This window comes from Pan paniscus, chromosome 2 (assembly GCF_029289425.2).
Source record: "Pan paniscus chromosome 2, NHGRI_mPanPan1-v2.0_pri, whole genome shotgun sequence".
Classification (NCBI taxonomy): Eukaryota; Metazoa; Chordata; class Mammalia; order Primates; family Hominidae; genus Pan; species Pan paniscus.
The window spans coordinates 7583153-7598201 of NC_085926.1; the positions used below are offsets into that span (position 1 = coordinate 7583153).

Below are 15049 nucleotides of genomic sequence, written 5' to 3' on the forward strand. Positions count from 1 at the left end.
TGTGCCCAAGTGCCTTGTCTTTTTCTTGTTAAAAAAATGGCTACTATAGCTCTAACCATCATGTATGCACAAATCAAAGTTCAAAGGCTGAAGGCAGTGTGGAAGTGAGAAGTACAAAATAGAGTCACGTGTCAAAACGCTAACCAAAATAGAGTTAGTGAAGGCCAGAACAAAGAAGCTGACGTATTTGCATCCTTGAATGTCTTGCTCATAGCTTGCAAACAGCAAGAAGAGCTTCTCACAGGAATTTTCTCTGGCCTGCAGTATTTCAGATAAGAACCTCAGATCAGGACAGTCGCCTACCAATGACTATCTCCCCCAGTGAACTAATGACAACTCCTGCAGTGAGTTTCTGAGACCAGTGAGCTTTCTTTCAAAGCGATTTGTGTGGGTGTCTTTCCTTTGTCTTAATTTTCCTTGGGTGTGCTGCACACCCCGGGTTACAACCCTTTGCTCTTCCCAAATGAAATCTTTTGTTCCAGACAGCCTGTCTGTCTGAGTTTCTTTTTTTAAGTTAACAATAGCATATTCGTTCTTTGTTCCTCTTGTATAAGAATGAAAAACACTTTCCTAGGACTCTACAACAAACTTATTTTTGCTTTCTTTGACCAGAACTGCATAATTTGCTCTTTCCCTAAACTATTGATCCATTTATCTATGCAGTCTATTTGCCATGTAGAGTGTCAGTTTTTGCTGTGAGATGGAGATGTAAAGTTCTGTTCTCTTGCCAAAAGCTAGGATCTCAGCCCTTCCCCAGGAGCTACCTACTAAGACCAGGTACCCCAAAACCATAAACCTTGGATGTCCAGAAGGAAAATGCATCTTTATGGAGAAATGTAAACTTGCATCTTCTAATGAAGATGATGATAAACACATCAGTCTTTTTCTTAATCTTTCTGCACCTTACATCTGGCTTTCCAGCTAACTGAAACAGTTTTGTTGCGGAGTTCAGGAGAAACTTGAAATTTACATTCCTGTTAGCCTTCTTGCAAAGTAAATTGACATTAGATTTGATTTTTCATAGCATTAAATAATTATCTTCCTTTAAAATAGATGTCCATGGGCATTTTCAGCTGATTGTTTCTTATGAAACAAGGCAGCATATCTGTGTGGATGGGTATAGATATATACAAATGATATACATCACATTAACACAATTCTCATTTACTAGAGCATTTAAATGTTAATCAGTACCTTCATGGGACACAGATTATATTTTCAATAATGATTTTTGTTAGCAAAAGGAGTAAATTAGACTTCTGTCCATCTGGAGCAGGAGGAATCTTTGTTGGTTTAACAAATACAAATAAATTGAGTTGAAACCTGCTTTAAACGAAAATTGAAAACAAATTAAGTGATCAGTCAATGTGACGTTCGTGGTTACAGCTTCTGTATATATTTGGATAAGTTAAGAAAAAAAAAGCTGGGCAGCATTGCCAGGTATTTTATTTTATTCCAAGGGGAAAAATAATGAGTTGGCAGCATTTTAAACTGGCTGTAAAGTATTACATATGATGATAATTTGTTTATATATTTGTATGAGCCCTACATTTATTCCTATAAAGTTTAATTATGTGGCACATGAGTAGCCACTAATGTTGAAATCAAGCAAATGTATTTATTTTTGTTGTTGTTATTGTTCATCTTTCCTGGTAGCCATGAGTAGGACCTTTTATTCTGATGTTTGAAAACACTTGTATTAATACCAGCAATTTTTTTAGGTTCCAACTCTTGAAATTTGACATTTGTAAAGTTAATGCGATCTTTCTCTCTTGTCATAAGTTATTTCCCTAATTTTATGACTCTGGGATGGCTTCCAGTGACTTATTGTCTCAAAAATGATGATACTGAGAAAGAGAAGATTGTGCTTTATAGTTAGTGATTTATTAGTGCTGACTTGGGCTTTGTGCTTAGGCAAATAAGAGTCATCTGAAGATGCTTGGATCTCTGGTTAAAGTTTAAATTCAACCATTAAAAGGTTATGCTATTTTACCAAGTTTAACTCCTGAGCCATTTATTTTTCCAAGTTAGCTACATTCAATTCAGAATTTGAATGTAGTTCACATTCAAGCGTTGATGAAAGAATCACTCTCTGCTATGCATTTCATTCAGTATATTAACACAACACTGAAATTCCAATATGCAATATATTATTTTTCTTTTGCCTTTATCTCTTAAAATTATGCACTTAAAAACATGTCTCAGACTTTCCAGTATCTTTCTAATCTATTGTTTAGTTCAATTGTATTAAAAATTCAATTAACTACATATGGAGAAAATCAGCCATAATTGTTAATTGGAATTATTCTGTATAATAACTTGCAGACGTAGTACATCTTTTGTGACTTGTGGATACTAAAACTATTTCATGCATATATTGCTCAGGACTCTTGGTCGCAAGTATTAACAATAAACTTCAAAGTATTTTAACATAGATAAATTTACTGGCTTACATAATGTCATAGTCTAGGAAAATTCTTGCTTCAGGGATAGCTATATCCAGGAGCTCAAACAAGCTCACTAGTGATCTTTGTCTTTCCACTCAGCTTCCCTCTATGTTGGCTTCTTTCTCTAATAAATTCCTCCTTTTAGCCATCAGCACTAGCCATCTTTTATCCTGGAAACTCTGAGTCCAGTGAAAACAAATATTTTTATCCTATGTGACCTCAGAAAAAGTCAAGAAATTAAATTCTATGACCTGGGACATAATGATGCCATCTCTGACCCAATCTCTGTGGCTAGGAGGTTGGAATGTTATCAGTAGTTGACTAACATGGTTCCTGAACAATCCTCAGCAGCATCACCTGGGATCGTGTTAAAAATGCATATTCTCAGGGCACATCTCAGATCCAATGAATCAGAAAATCTTGCAAACTCTATTGTAACAAGTCCATATGATGGTGATGCACTCTCAATTTTGAGAACCACTACAATATACTAATTGGTTAGGCCTGGGTCATTTGCACAACCCAAGAGCTTCAGTGTAAGTTCAACCGCACAGAAAGCATATAGAAAAGAAATCTGAGGAACTGATACCAGGGAAGAGAAAAGAAAGAGCAGATGCTGTGCTGGCAAAGAGGAGAGATGCCTACTCTAATGAGATTTCCACCCAACAGTAAAGTTTCCCGTTGTTTCTAATGCCATTATTTCTCAGAACACTGCTGGGTATGTTCCCCTCCAGAAAACCAATGTTTCAATTAAGCAAATACATTCTTCTCTAGCATAGTCTAAATGTCATCTGCAAATGGGGGATGGCCAAATGGTTTCCAGGCCATATTATTTTCTTATCAAATACTTCCTGAATTCATAGGAAATAGTCTAATACAATTAAAGCCTTCATTAGTAAGCCCCACTTCTCCCCTGTGATAGTAGATTCACATTGCTGCAAAAGTTCTCAGTGAAAATGACAGTAATGCTTAGAGAATTTTAGAGAAGGTGGCCAGCACTGCAGTATTATCCAAAATAATTTTAGAACATTTTTTAAAAAACACCTAACAAAGGAGATAAGTGTAGCTTTTCATACTGTCCTAGTTTTTTGTTTGTTTTTGTTTTTTACTTAATTTGGGACATTTATACTTATTACCCAGGGGGGAAGACAGTAGAGTGCATGCCAGTTTTTCTCAAGTTATTTGCTCACAAGAATCCTTTGGGCACTTGTTATAAATACAGCCCCTAAGGTTCTTTTTCAGGATATTCATATTTAGAATGTCAGGAATGGGAAGAGGGAATTTGTATTGCCTCAGGGAATTCTTAAGATCTGGCATGTTGAGAACACTCTAATGGTGAAGAGTGAGGATGCTGGAATCCTATGGTGTGGGCTCAAATCATACTTGTAACTCTTGCAAGCTGAGGGTAAACTATTCAACCTCGTACCTCGTATGTCACTTGCCATGAGTACTGTTTGCTGCTGGTGTTCTTTTTCTATTCTCTTGAAGAATCTGCCTGATTCACCTTCTTATTTCTTATGTTACAGATAGAAGACATGCAGTGGGGTAAAGGAGTCCGAGAGATACCCCCCTCAGTGTGCACACTACCATGTAAGCCAGGACAGAGAAAGAAGACACAGAAAGGAACTCCTTGCTGTTGGACCTGTGAGCCTTGCGATGGTTACCAGTACCAGTTTGATGAGATGACATGCCAGCATTGCCCCTATGACCAGAGGCCCAATGAAAATCGAACCGGATGCCAGGATATTCCCATCATCAAACTGGAGTGGCACTCCCCCTGGGCTGTGATTCCTGTCTTCCTGGCAATGTTGGGGATCATTGCCACCATCTTTGTCATGGCCACTTTCATCCGCTACAATGACACGCCCATTGTCCGGGCATCTGGGCGGGAACTCAGCTATGTTCTTTTGACGGGCATCTTTCTTTGCTACATCATCACTTTCCTGATGATTGCCAAACCAGATGTGGCAGTGTGTTCTTTCCGGCGTGTTTTCTTGGGCTTGGGTATGTGCATCAGTTATGCAGCCCTCTTGACGAAAACAAATCGGATTTATCGCATATTTGAGCAGGGCAAGAAATCAGTAACAGCTCCCAGACTCATAAGCCCAACATCACAACTGGCAATCACTTCCAGTTTAATATCAGTTCAGCTTCTAGGGGTTTTCATTTGGTTTGGTGTTGATCCACCCAACATCATCATAGACTATGATGAACATAAGACAATGAACCCTGAGCAAGCCAGAGGGGTTCTCAAGTGTGACATTACAGATCTCCAAATCATTTGCTCCTTGGGATATAGCATTCTTCTCATGGTCACATGTACTGTGTATGCCATCAAGACTCGGGGTGTACCAGAGAATTTTAATGAAGCCAAGCCCATTGGATTCACTATGTACACGACATGTATAGTATGGCTTGCCTTCATTCCAATTTTTTTTGGCACCGCTCAATCAGCGGAAAAGGTAAGTGAAAATGCACATCATAATATATTTTTTAAAAATGTGTTCATTTTTGTAAGTACTGAAACCAAATTGATTGTATAAAGTAAGAAGTTTCGTATATGCAGAATGGTATTCCCAAGAGTAGAGAACTAATTCAAGGTCTAGTAGGCTTCAGTGCTACAAGAGTCTAAAACTGAGCCACGTTCATTCCACTGGAAACCAACCAGATGTAGCCTTTTCAAATCAATTAAATTATAGAATTATTAAATGTAATGAGAGATTATCTAGCATAAAATTATCTATCTAAAATAACCCTTCATATTCATTTATTCCCCACCTTCTCCACTTACCCACATATTTTTTGGGGGTAGGAAAAGAGGAGCATAGTACCTTCTCCAGGTGGGAGTGTGTGATGGTCATTACTATCACCAGTGTAAATGCTCTCTCGCTCTTCCTAGTGGCTACCTAGGCTATTGCTGTCCATTGCATTTAGTACTCAAGCTTTACAACAGAGTAGAGTTGCCCAATTGTATATGCACAATATATACCCAGGTGGGTGAATATAGGAAAGATTTGGTTAGCATTTCACCATAGGCTCCCTACAACTAGATGGACATTAATCACATCCAGCAATTCACAGTGAGATCAGAGATGCAACTTTCTAAAAGAGGAAGAGTCAATATTTGGTGCAGAGCTAGTGTCATCAAGCTGTGAAACTTTGAGGCCAACATATTTGCTAGTTCACATGCACCTTCCAGGTAGTTATAAGTCTTGTGAATCTTTGATTTAGACAATTCTACGGTGTTGATTCTAGACATGATTCTTATACATCTGACTCCTATACTCACCCACGTGGCTATAGTTTCATGTAATATCAACCCTAAGATATTGATACTGATAAGATATGGTGTCTTTCACTGGATGTAGGCAGCTCTGGCAGTTCAGTACAACTGTGATCTGGAGTTCTAACTGACATACTCTGCAAAGAGGGCTTAGGGATAGCTTGATTAGATGTCAGGACATTGGGGGTCTAGTCTGATTCCACGTTACTTTGGACAAATCTCTGAAACATTCAGGGACTCAAATGGGAAGAACAGGGATTGATTTAGAATGTCTAAAAATTTACAACAGCCTATGTATCCAGGAATTAGATTACTCTAGTTTTTCTTTGTTACCTCTGTTCTCCATATAATCATACAAAGGATTAATGGCATCTAGTTTTCCAGCTGAAAAGATGTATTTTACCTAAATTGTGTAATTCAGAGGGGCTATAATTTTGAACTGTGTTTTTAAAAAAGTAAATATTTCATGAAACCACACAGAATTCTAAAACCAAGGAGAATGAATGGTTCCAGATTATGGTTTTAGTCATAAAGTATTTTAGAGAAAGTTCTTCTAAAATATACGCTCAATAAGCATAGCATGTTTCAATTTCATAATCTATGTTTACTGTCTGTGAAACCAACTTGAATATCATTTTATTTCTTCTGTGTATTCCTGGGCCAAGGGAATAGTAAAATATGAGTTAGAGTGGTAAAATACAATAGAGAGAAGAAAAAAAAAATCCCCAAATACGTGCTCGTAAGTTGATAACTATTGAACATTTTATAGGGAATGATGAGTATCTTAAAAGCCTATGGAGATAATAATTATTTTGTTATTAAAACAACTCAATACCTCATGCAACAGGTTAAAGACATTAAAACCTTTCCCGTAAGTCTATTCTTGAGGAACATAAAAAGGAAAAATAATTATAATGGTTTTATAGATGAGTCTGATGGCTCTACCATTTCATTTTTCATTTCTAGTCATGATTATGGATCTTTTCAATAAGGTCACAGGTATAATTTATGCATTCATTTAAAAACCTGAAATTGAAACAAGGTTTCAGGAATTGAATTCTAGTTGTTCTAGAGAACAATGTGTTGGTAGAATTGGAGTGTGGGGAAATTTAAGCTTTCAAGCAGTGTGCTTTTTATACCAGAGTTTTAGAAGGCACGTAATTTTCTTTGTGTATTCTCAATAGGTTATGAAGTTTTACGTGGTTGATTGACACAACTAAAGGCACAAAATTGCCAAATGGGAACAGTAAATTATTACATGAAAATGCACATCCACTTATAGGCATATGGCTAGAGAAGCATGAACAACCAATGAGAAAATACCAGCGTGTATACATGAAACTATAGCATTTAAAATGTGGAAAGTGGCCAATTATCAAATGTAAAAAAGAGATCACATCAGAAGGGATTTTTGCCAAGCTAGCAACCTACAGAATCACAACTTTTTCATTTTTGTTTAGCTCTAACGAACAGTTTAAGTGTTTTAAATCAAAGAATTATATTATAACAGGAAAAATAAGATTAGGCAGTGAGTTCAGTAATAACAATTTACTGTTTCAAGAAATTGAATTTATATTGAGTATGCTAGGAATATCTGTAAAAATTTCTGTCAAATTCATAAGCAGAACATAAAGAGACAGCAGTGTTCTTTTCCTTATTTTTTTTGCAAAATATTAACCCCCATGAAGTTTGTTTTTGCTTTTGTTAAGGAGGATATGGGAGACCACTGCTATCTTGTTTTATCATTGTTAATCCCATGACTTCTAGAATGAGCATCTTGCCATGTGGCCAGGGATGGAAGTGGTGAACTTTAACCACAAGAGAATGATTCTAGCTTCAAGAATTATATTTAGGTGACGTAATGATGCAAGAACACACTAAAACTGGTACATCAATAGCACAGTAGAAGCTGGCTGGCCCAGTTTGATGTGATAATATCCCATTATTTTGCTCTGGCACTATCTGTTGGAGACTAGAATGTTTTCTATAAAAAGCAAAAGCTTGCCTTGTGGTTGTGTCTATTCAGAGAGTTGCACATCTAGGAAAAGAAATATGCCTCAGGTAGGGAACATACAGGCTACCCGGTCAAAATCTGAAAAATTCTATAGGTGATATGTTCATCTAGAGCTTTGTAGCCAGTTATTGCCTAAAGAGCTTTCTAGGTAAGTTAACATATCTTTATACACAGGCAGGGAGACATGCTTTGTGCAATGTGACTCTACAAAGGGAAAATGATCTTGATACACAAGGAATGGGATCAGAAGTTCTCAAAGGTCTTCCTTTGTGTGTAAGTGTGTTTCTTTAGATAGGAGGACCGTGAGAAGAGGAAAAAGAAAAAGATTGAGGCAATTGAAGGGCAGAGAAAATTGCTAAAAAGGAAAGTGGCTTGAAGAAAGAATTGTGTCCTCTAAAATGGCACCCACAGGCCACTTTTCTGTGCATATTATAACAGAACAAGGGTATATTACAAAACTTAAGTAATTTGATTTCCACGGGAGCCTTCGGTCACTAAATGACCGAATTGGGGCAACTATTGGCAAACTTTGAGCCAGTTCAGGATTCTTACCTCAGTGGTTCTTCAAATTGTGTTCATGATCATCCCCTGAGGAATTTAACAAATTATTGCATGTCTCCCCAACCCTATAATCCCCTACTGGTTCAACAGGTCTGGAATGCGGCATAGAACTATTCACTTTTCAAGTTTGCTGGAAAAATGCCAGTGGACACGATGCCAACCATACTTTTTAAAAGCCTTACTACTTTCTTCCCATTTACAGAAGACATCCTGTAAATATTTACTTGATTCTTAACTTCAGAACCTTTGGGAATCAATTAACTCCCATTTCAAGCAAAGGGGAGGTCCAGAAATCAAGGAACCAGGAGATCAGAAAGACACTAATCCACAAAGACAAAGTCAAGGATTAGAATGTCTAAATGAAGCATCAGTCCCAAGGCTTGGGCCAGAGACCATTAAAAAGTCAGGACCAAGTCCCTGGTCTTGGGACCAGAGATAGCAACAGAATAGGTAGACAGTGGTGCTCCCCAGCGGTATTTTTGTGGGGCTGAGAATATTGACCAAGAACTTTTGATCTTCTGCATGTAACAGATAGCCCCTCAGAATCTGAACACAAAGTAAAATCTGCCTAGAACTAATAGAGGGATCAGAAAATTTGGCAGGTAGATAAATGTTTCTCCATCCATGCCCAAGGCATACATCACTAATCAATTATGACACACTTCCTCTGTACTCTGGTATAGTCTTGAAATCTTTTTCAATACAGTTTTAAAGCAAGGACTATTAACACATCAGAACTGGAATGAATTTGAAATCCATTGCTATTTCTGATTTAGTTTCGGATTCTTGATACCTCTTCCCATTCAGCTGTTTGCTGTCATTGTGTGAAAACCAATGATAGTTTTCGTAAAGATTAATCGACTTAAAGAATAGTCAGGGAATTGGGGTGTGCTTTAATTCTTGTTGGTTTCGTCTCCGATTACAAATCTTTTTTGTTAAATTGCCAAATGCCACACAGCAAGGAGCAGCCCTGGTTCTCTTAGGAAGCTATATATTAGTTTATGCTTCTGTGCTATTTGATTTGTTTAAAATTTTCTCATGGTCTTTCAGTAATTAAACTTACAATGCGTGTACTGTGCCCTTGGTACTCTGTTAAGGACTGTGATGCAGAGATAAACAGTGTTCTTTTCCATTAGGAACTCATACACTAATGGTCAATGTAGGTCTTCAAACAAACATTGAATAAGTGTGAGAAATATGATAGTTGTAGCACAAAGAATGAAGGACAGCCACATGGAGAAGGAGCTTCCACTTAAGCTTCACAGAAAATATGACAAGTGGACTGAAATTTAGAGGCAGAAAAAGTGGCATGACAATGTAGTAAGAAATTATATTACATGTTAAAAAGAGAGGGACAGTGTTTTCAACACATAGCACATAGAGAAGAGACAGATTGCACTTACACAACTTTGACTCTTGTAAAATGTGAGAGTATAATCAGAATTAATGAAACCTCATTCTATCTGCAAATTTTTGAACAACGTGAATTCCAAATTAACTTTTGGCAAGAGTCACATCTTTTCCATATAGTGGGTCAAGTTAACTTGAAATATTGTAGCTTGTAAGCTGAAATGCCTGTTCTACCTTAAGAGGAAATATTGACTTATGTGCCTGTTGAATTCTGCATGGTCTTTCCTTTAATGCAATGCCACCACCCTCTCATTTTGTAGGGCTGGACTCTATAGCAGAGGCAAAGATATGGCAAAAAGCAGCAAAGCCGAATTGTGAAGGGCTCTGTTTGAATTTTCTCCTTGAACCTATGAAGAGTCAGCAGAAGTTTCTAAATGTGGGAGAAATGTGAGCATAGGGTATTTTGAAATGGGAATTTTGGAAATAGTGCTTGAGTGCAAAAAGCAGCTAGAGGTAAGCAAACTAGTTGAGTATTATAATAATTTGATAAAAGATGGCACTGGTTTGAAGAAAGCTTAAGGGACTGGAAAAGATGGAGCAGGTTTGAAAGCTATTTTGGACTTTTTAAGCATTAAGAAAATATGCGAGTAGAGTAAGCTTTATCTTTTATTTTGTGTTATGTTGTTTTGTTATTTCAATAGAAATACAATTTTCAAAATGTGTTTAATTTAGAAAATAACATTGCCGACTATTTAATCTTTTTTATCAACAACAACTAAGCAAAGAAAGAGAACTCTCATTATCCCACACCCTAAAGACAATCATTGTCCAATCATCTGGTGGTAACTTCCAGCCATATAAACATACACATATTTACACACATACCCAAACTTATTTTAAAACAAAACTCCATATTTTCTCTTCTGGCATGCTTAGTAAGAACTTTCACCTTGCTTTGGAACACAGGAGAGAGAGGTGTCCCAGTGCATACTTTTTGCTGATGCCATTTGTGCACTCATGCTGTGACAGGAGCTCATACTGGTTGTTGAGGTCTTGCTTCTGCTGTTTGGTTTTGTCTGTTCATGTTCCCATCAGAAGCCTATGAAACTATTTCCTTTCTGTTGCCTGCTGTGACCTGGGTGATAACTGAGTTTCTCTCTAAACAGCTGTCAGAAACCAGCTGTTTGCAAGGCTGGTGTTAGCTAGTGGCTTGGGATGGTGCCGTCGTTTTTCTTCCTGCCATAATGAATCAGCTAATTTCATATGCAGTCACCTAGGATAATTGGAGTCTCAACCATCTTAGACCCTTGCTTTAGCTAGAATAGCTACTTTAGCAGGTAAATATCAAGGGCCTGTATAAAACTGAACTGAGCTAAAACTAATAAGGGAATAGCTTACTACATTAAAAGAAAGGCTTTAATCGCTGAAAGTTTGAACAGAGTGATACTCAGGAAGAGAAATTCCTGCTAAAAGGGAAGACTCAACAATAGATTTTGAATCTTCCTGCCACCTCCCGTGGAGAGCTCCCTGGAGCTCACTTTTCCCCATAGGTGTCTTGCACTTTGAGACCTCAGCCACTAAGAGACACAGCCACAGGGACCCAGGCCTCAAACTAGGATAAACTGACACATCTCTGTTCCCTAGCTTTTCTCAAAGCATCAGAGACCATCTCTCATTTTCAGAAAGAATCTTCCTCAAAGCACAGGAAACCATAACAGAGCGTGGTGTGCTGATGGGCAGTCAGGGGACTGCCAAATTCTCGGCTCCATAGACTATAGGTCAATACTGGCCCAATTGTGAATTCTTTCCAACTTCATTTACCCTCTTTTCTTCTGGTCCTAGAAGCTGGTTTATTTGGGCATTTTCTTCTACTCCACCATCCTATACTGCTTTGAGCCTAATCATTGTACATTCTGGATGTATCACTTAACTTATTTGGTCTTCACTACTTTCGTCTTCACCATGGGTCTAATTATTCCTACCTCTAGGTTTAAGAGAAAATATTTAAATTGCTCAGCATACAAACTTAAAAGACTGATGATGCAAGATGCTAATGAGGATAAAGAACAACTAGAACACTCATATACTGCCAGTGGGAATATAAAACATGGTACAACTGCTTTGGAAAACAGCTTGGCAGGTATTTTAAAAATTAAACATATACCTAGCATACTGCTCCAGCCATTCCTCTTATATATTTTACCCAAGAGAAAGGAAATAGTGTATTCATGTAAAGACTTGTACATGAGGGTTTTTTTTTTGTAGCTTTATTTCTAATAACCCCACCCTGAAAACAACCCAAGTGTTCCTGAAAAGGTAAATGGATAAACAAACTGGGGTGGGTTTATCTACAAAATGGAATATTACTCTGCAGTAAAAAGCAATGGACCAGGCTGGGCGCAGTGGCTCACGCCTGTAATTCCAGCACTTCGGGAGGCTGAGATGGGTGGATCACTTGAGGTCAGGAGTTCGAGACCAGCTTGGCCAACATGGTGAAATCCTGTCTCTACCTAAAATACAAGAATTAGCCAGGCATGGTGGTGTGCATCTGTAAACCCAGCTACTTGGGAGGTGGAGGCACGAGAAGTGCTTGAACCCAGGAGGTAGAGGTTGCAGTGGGCCAAGATTGCACCACTGCACTCCAGCCTGGGCAACAGAGCCAGACTCTGTCTCAAAAAAACCGCAATGGACCATTGATGCATTGAGCAGCATGGATAAATCTCAAAATAATGCTGATTAAAAGGCCCCAGACATAAAAGAATATATACTGTATGATTCAATTTATATCAGTTTTTAAATATCCAAATTAACCTATAGTGACAGAAAAGTAAGTTGTTGGCTGTGAATAAGCAGGGAAGGGCTGAAGAATTACAACGAGGCATGAGAAAATTTGGGGGGTAATATGTGTTCACTCTCCTGACTGTGGAGGTGGATTCACAGATATATATAAGTCAAAATTGATCAATTTGCATACTTCAACATGAATAGTTTATTATATATTAATTATATCTCCATAAACCCATTACAAATTGCTTTTTACAGAAACCCTTCTCTTTCTCCCCTCTTCCTCTTTTTTTCTTGAAATGTAATCATTAAGCGGCCTTATGCCAACTGGCCTATTTGCACAGTACTGAACCTAGAAATATATTTGTAATGATATTAGAATTGTGCAAATTAGAGTATGTAAAGCTCTTTAAACACTCTCTACCACATGGTAAATGCTCAGTAAAGGATAACTTTATTCTTCTACCCTAGGTTCCTCTTAGCAAAATATGTCTACCTGGGCATTGGCAGGAGGGTCCCCAGAAGGTAAAATAGTCACATATCTGGGGGAACTGTCAGGAGAGGCTGTAGTATAAATTAGCGGGACTATAAGAGCTGACACTGGAGAGACGGGTAGAGGCAAAGCCCCAGAAGGCCCTGTGTGCCCTATTAAGGAGCATGGACTTTGTTTTTTAAACAAGGAGAGAAGTGTTTCAGTGGTTTATAGGATAGTGGTGTGACACACTTGGGCTTATGCTTTAAAAAATTACTCATTGCTTATAAGTAATGGATTGCATGACAGTTAAGATGTGAAATTTTACCCTGGGAAGATAGGCACTGGCTACCAGTCGTGATTTAAATGGACTTTCCTAATGCTCATATTTTCAGACCCAGGTTAGCACACAACCTGAAGGGTGCAGAAGAATGAGAAGAATCCCTTAGAGCAAAAGTTGGATCAGAGCTGGCAGTCACCTATGGTACCTTTACTTCCCCCTTCAGAAAGAGGCCAGCGAACCCCTCATACCAAAGAACGTTAGATGAGAACTCAGCATATGATTCTCCTCCCATCTCTGCTTCATGGGATGTTTGGTGGGGTGGAAACTTGAACACTAGCTTCAGTCTATACCCTCCCTCCCCAAGTAAAGCATGAGACATTGGAATGAGACTGCAACACCATAATAATGGATGTATATTATGGGTAATCATAAGAATTGTTGTTGAAGAGTATCCGTATACTAGAAATACTGCCCATATACAGCCTTCCTTGTTTTGGTATATTCTTAGTACATTACCACAACACTAGTTTCTTCTGAGTATAATGGATCTCTGGCTGTTGAACTGCAAGCAGTTCCTAATGAATAAAGCTATCCTCAGATGACTGGCACTTGGGGCGTAAGAGTTCAGGGCACATGCCACCTGCTGTGGAGTTATGCATCTTCAGATGGCTCAGCGTGTTACCTTTTATAATACATTTGGTTGCTCTCTACCCACCCAGCTCAGGACCACATTTGGCTCTGTTGGTCTGGCTGGGTTTGGCCATAAAGTTTTCAGGTCATCAAGCATTGAGAAGTGAGCAACCTCAAATAAATAGGTATCTAATTGCAGGTTTCAAGGAGGGCCCCTGTGGAATATCCCAACTCAACAAAAGCCACATTTTCCCATCTAAGTCTCATGCACGTGATGGTGTTGGGGAAGATAACGGGTCACAAATAGTCAATAGAGAGATCATAGAGCAAGGTATACTGTGGCAAGGAATGTAAAAGACAAGTTCATGCCACTAAACTAGCACTTCCTTGAAGCTCTCGATGTCTCTATATACCTGAAGGAGGAAACTCACACTCAGTAAGTCATCAGTAGAAATCTATTGGTGGACAAATGAATGACTGAAACAAAACATCCCATTTTCCTTCTCATATTGCAGGCTCTTTATCCTCACTTTCAACTTTGATGTGATCTCACGTTAGTGATTTATCACTTGCAAAGGACTTAGGTTGTTTCCAAAAAAGGCTTGATTTATATGTAAGGAGTCAGTTGTTCACACCTGGGAGATTCTGGCTAACAGACCCAAAGCCCTAGATCAGATTGTAATGATTGGGTTTTAGCATCAAGGCCAGATATTTAGGCTGGCGAAATCTGCCTTCCAATTCTATCAATTCCATTGTGTTTCTCTGGTAACCTTCCCAGTTCCCTGTCAAAGTGACTAGATTGAGGCATCATGGCCAAATTACATTGTTGATGAGGTGAAGGCTGCTGCCTGGTGTTACAGCAAATGCCAGATGAATGGAGCCCTTGGTTTTAACCCAGCAATCAGATCATTATCTTTTATTTTCATGTTGTAGATCTTGAGGTATGGAAGTACCTTGTGCATTATTTTTTTAAAGAAATTAACTGAGGAGTGAAGAACCACATAGATGTTTCTACTGCCATAAACTGAGGTTCAACTTAAATGCTGATCTTTTTTTCCCAGATCTTTACTGAGTGGACTGCATAGGGATAAGTGTTTTATAAGGCCTTGGAACCTTTGTATTAGTTTCTATATTTGGACATTACCCAGTTACAGTGTACTAGAAATGGGTCAGAATCTTAAGATGCTTCATTGTCGACAATATGGCAACAGTGAATAAACAGTAG

At 38.2% G+C, this 15049-nt stretch overlaps 1 protein-coding gene across 8 annotated transcripts in view; it reads left to right on the plus strand.

Moving 5' to 3' along the window:
* Positions 1–15049, plus strand: part of GRM7 (glutamate metabotropic receptor 7) — an 880478-nt gene that overhangs the window by 713288 nt on the left and 152141 nt on the right. For all 8 annotated transcript variants that reach the window (XR_008624999.2, XR_010111388.1, XM_055110892.2 and 5 more), the window contains one exon: positions 3974–4909. Coding sequence is in view for 6 of the 8 variants with exons in the window: in XM_055110892.2 (XP_054966867.1) it covers positions 3974–4909 (936 nt within the window). In the remaining 2 variants the exon portion in view is untranslated. The remainder of the gene's footprint in view (positions 1–3973; positions 4910–15049) is intronic.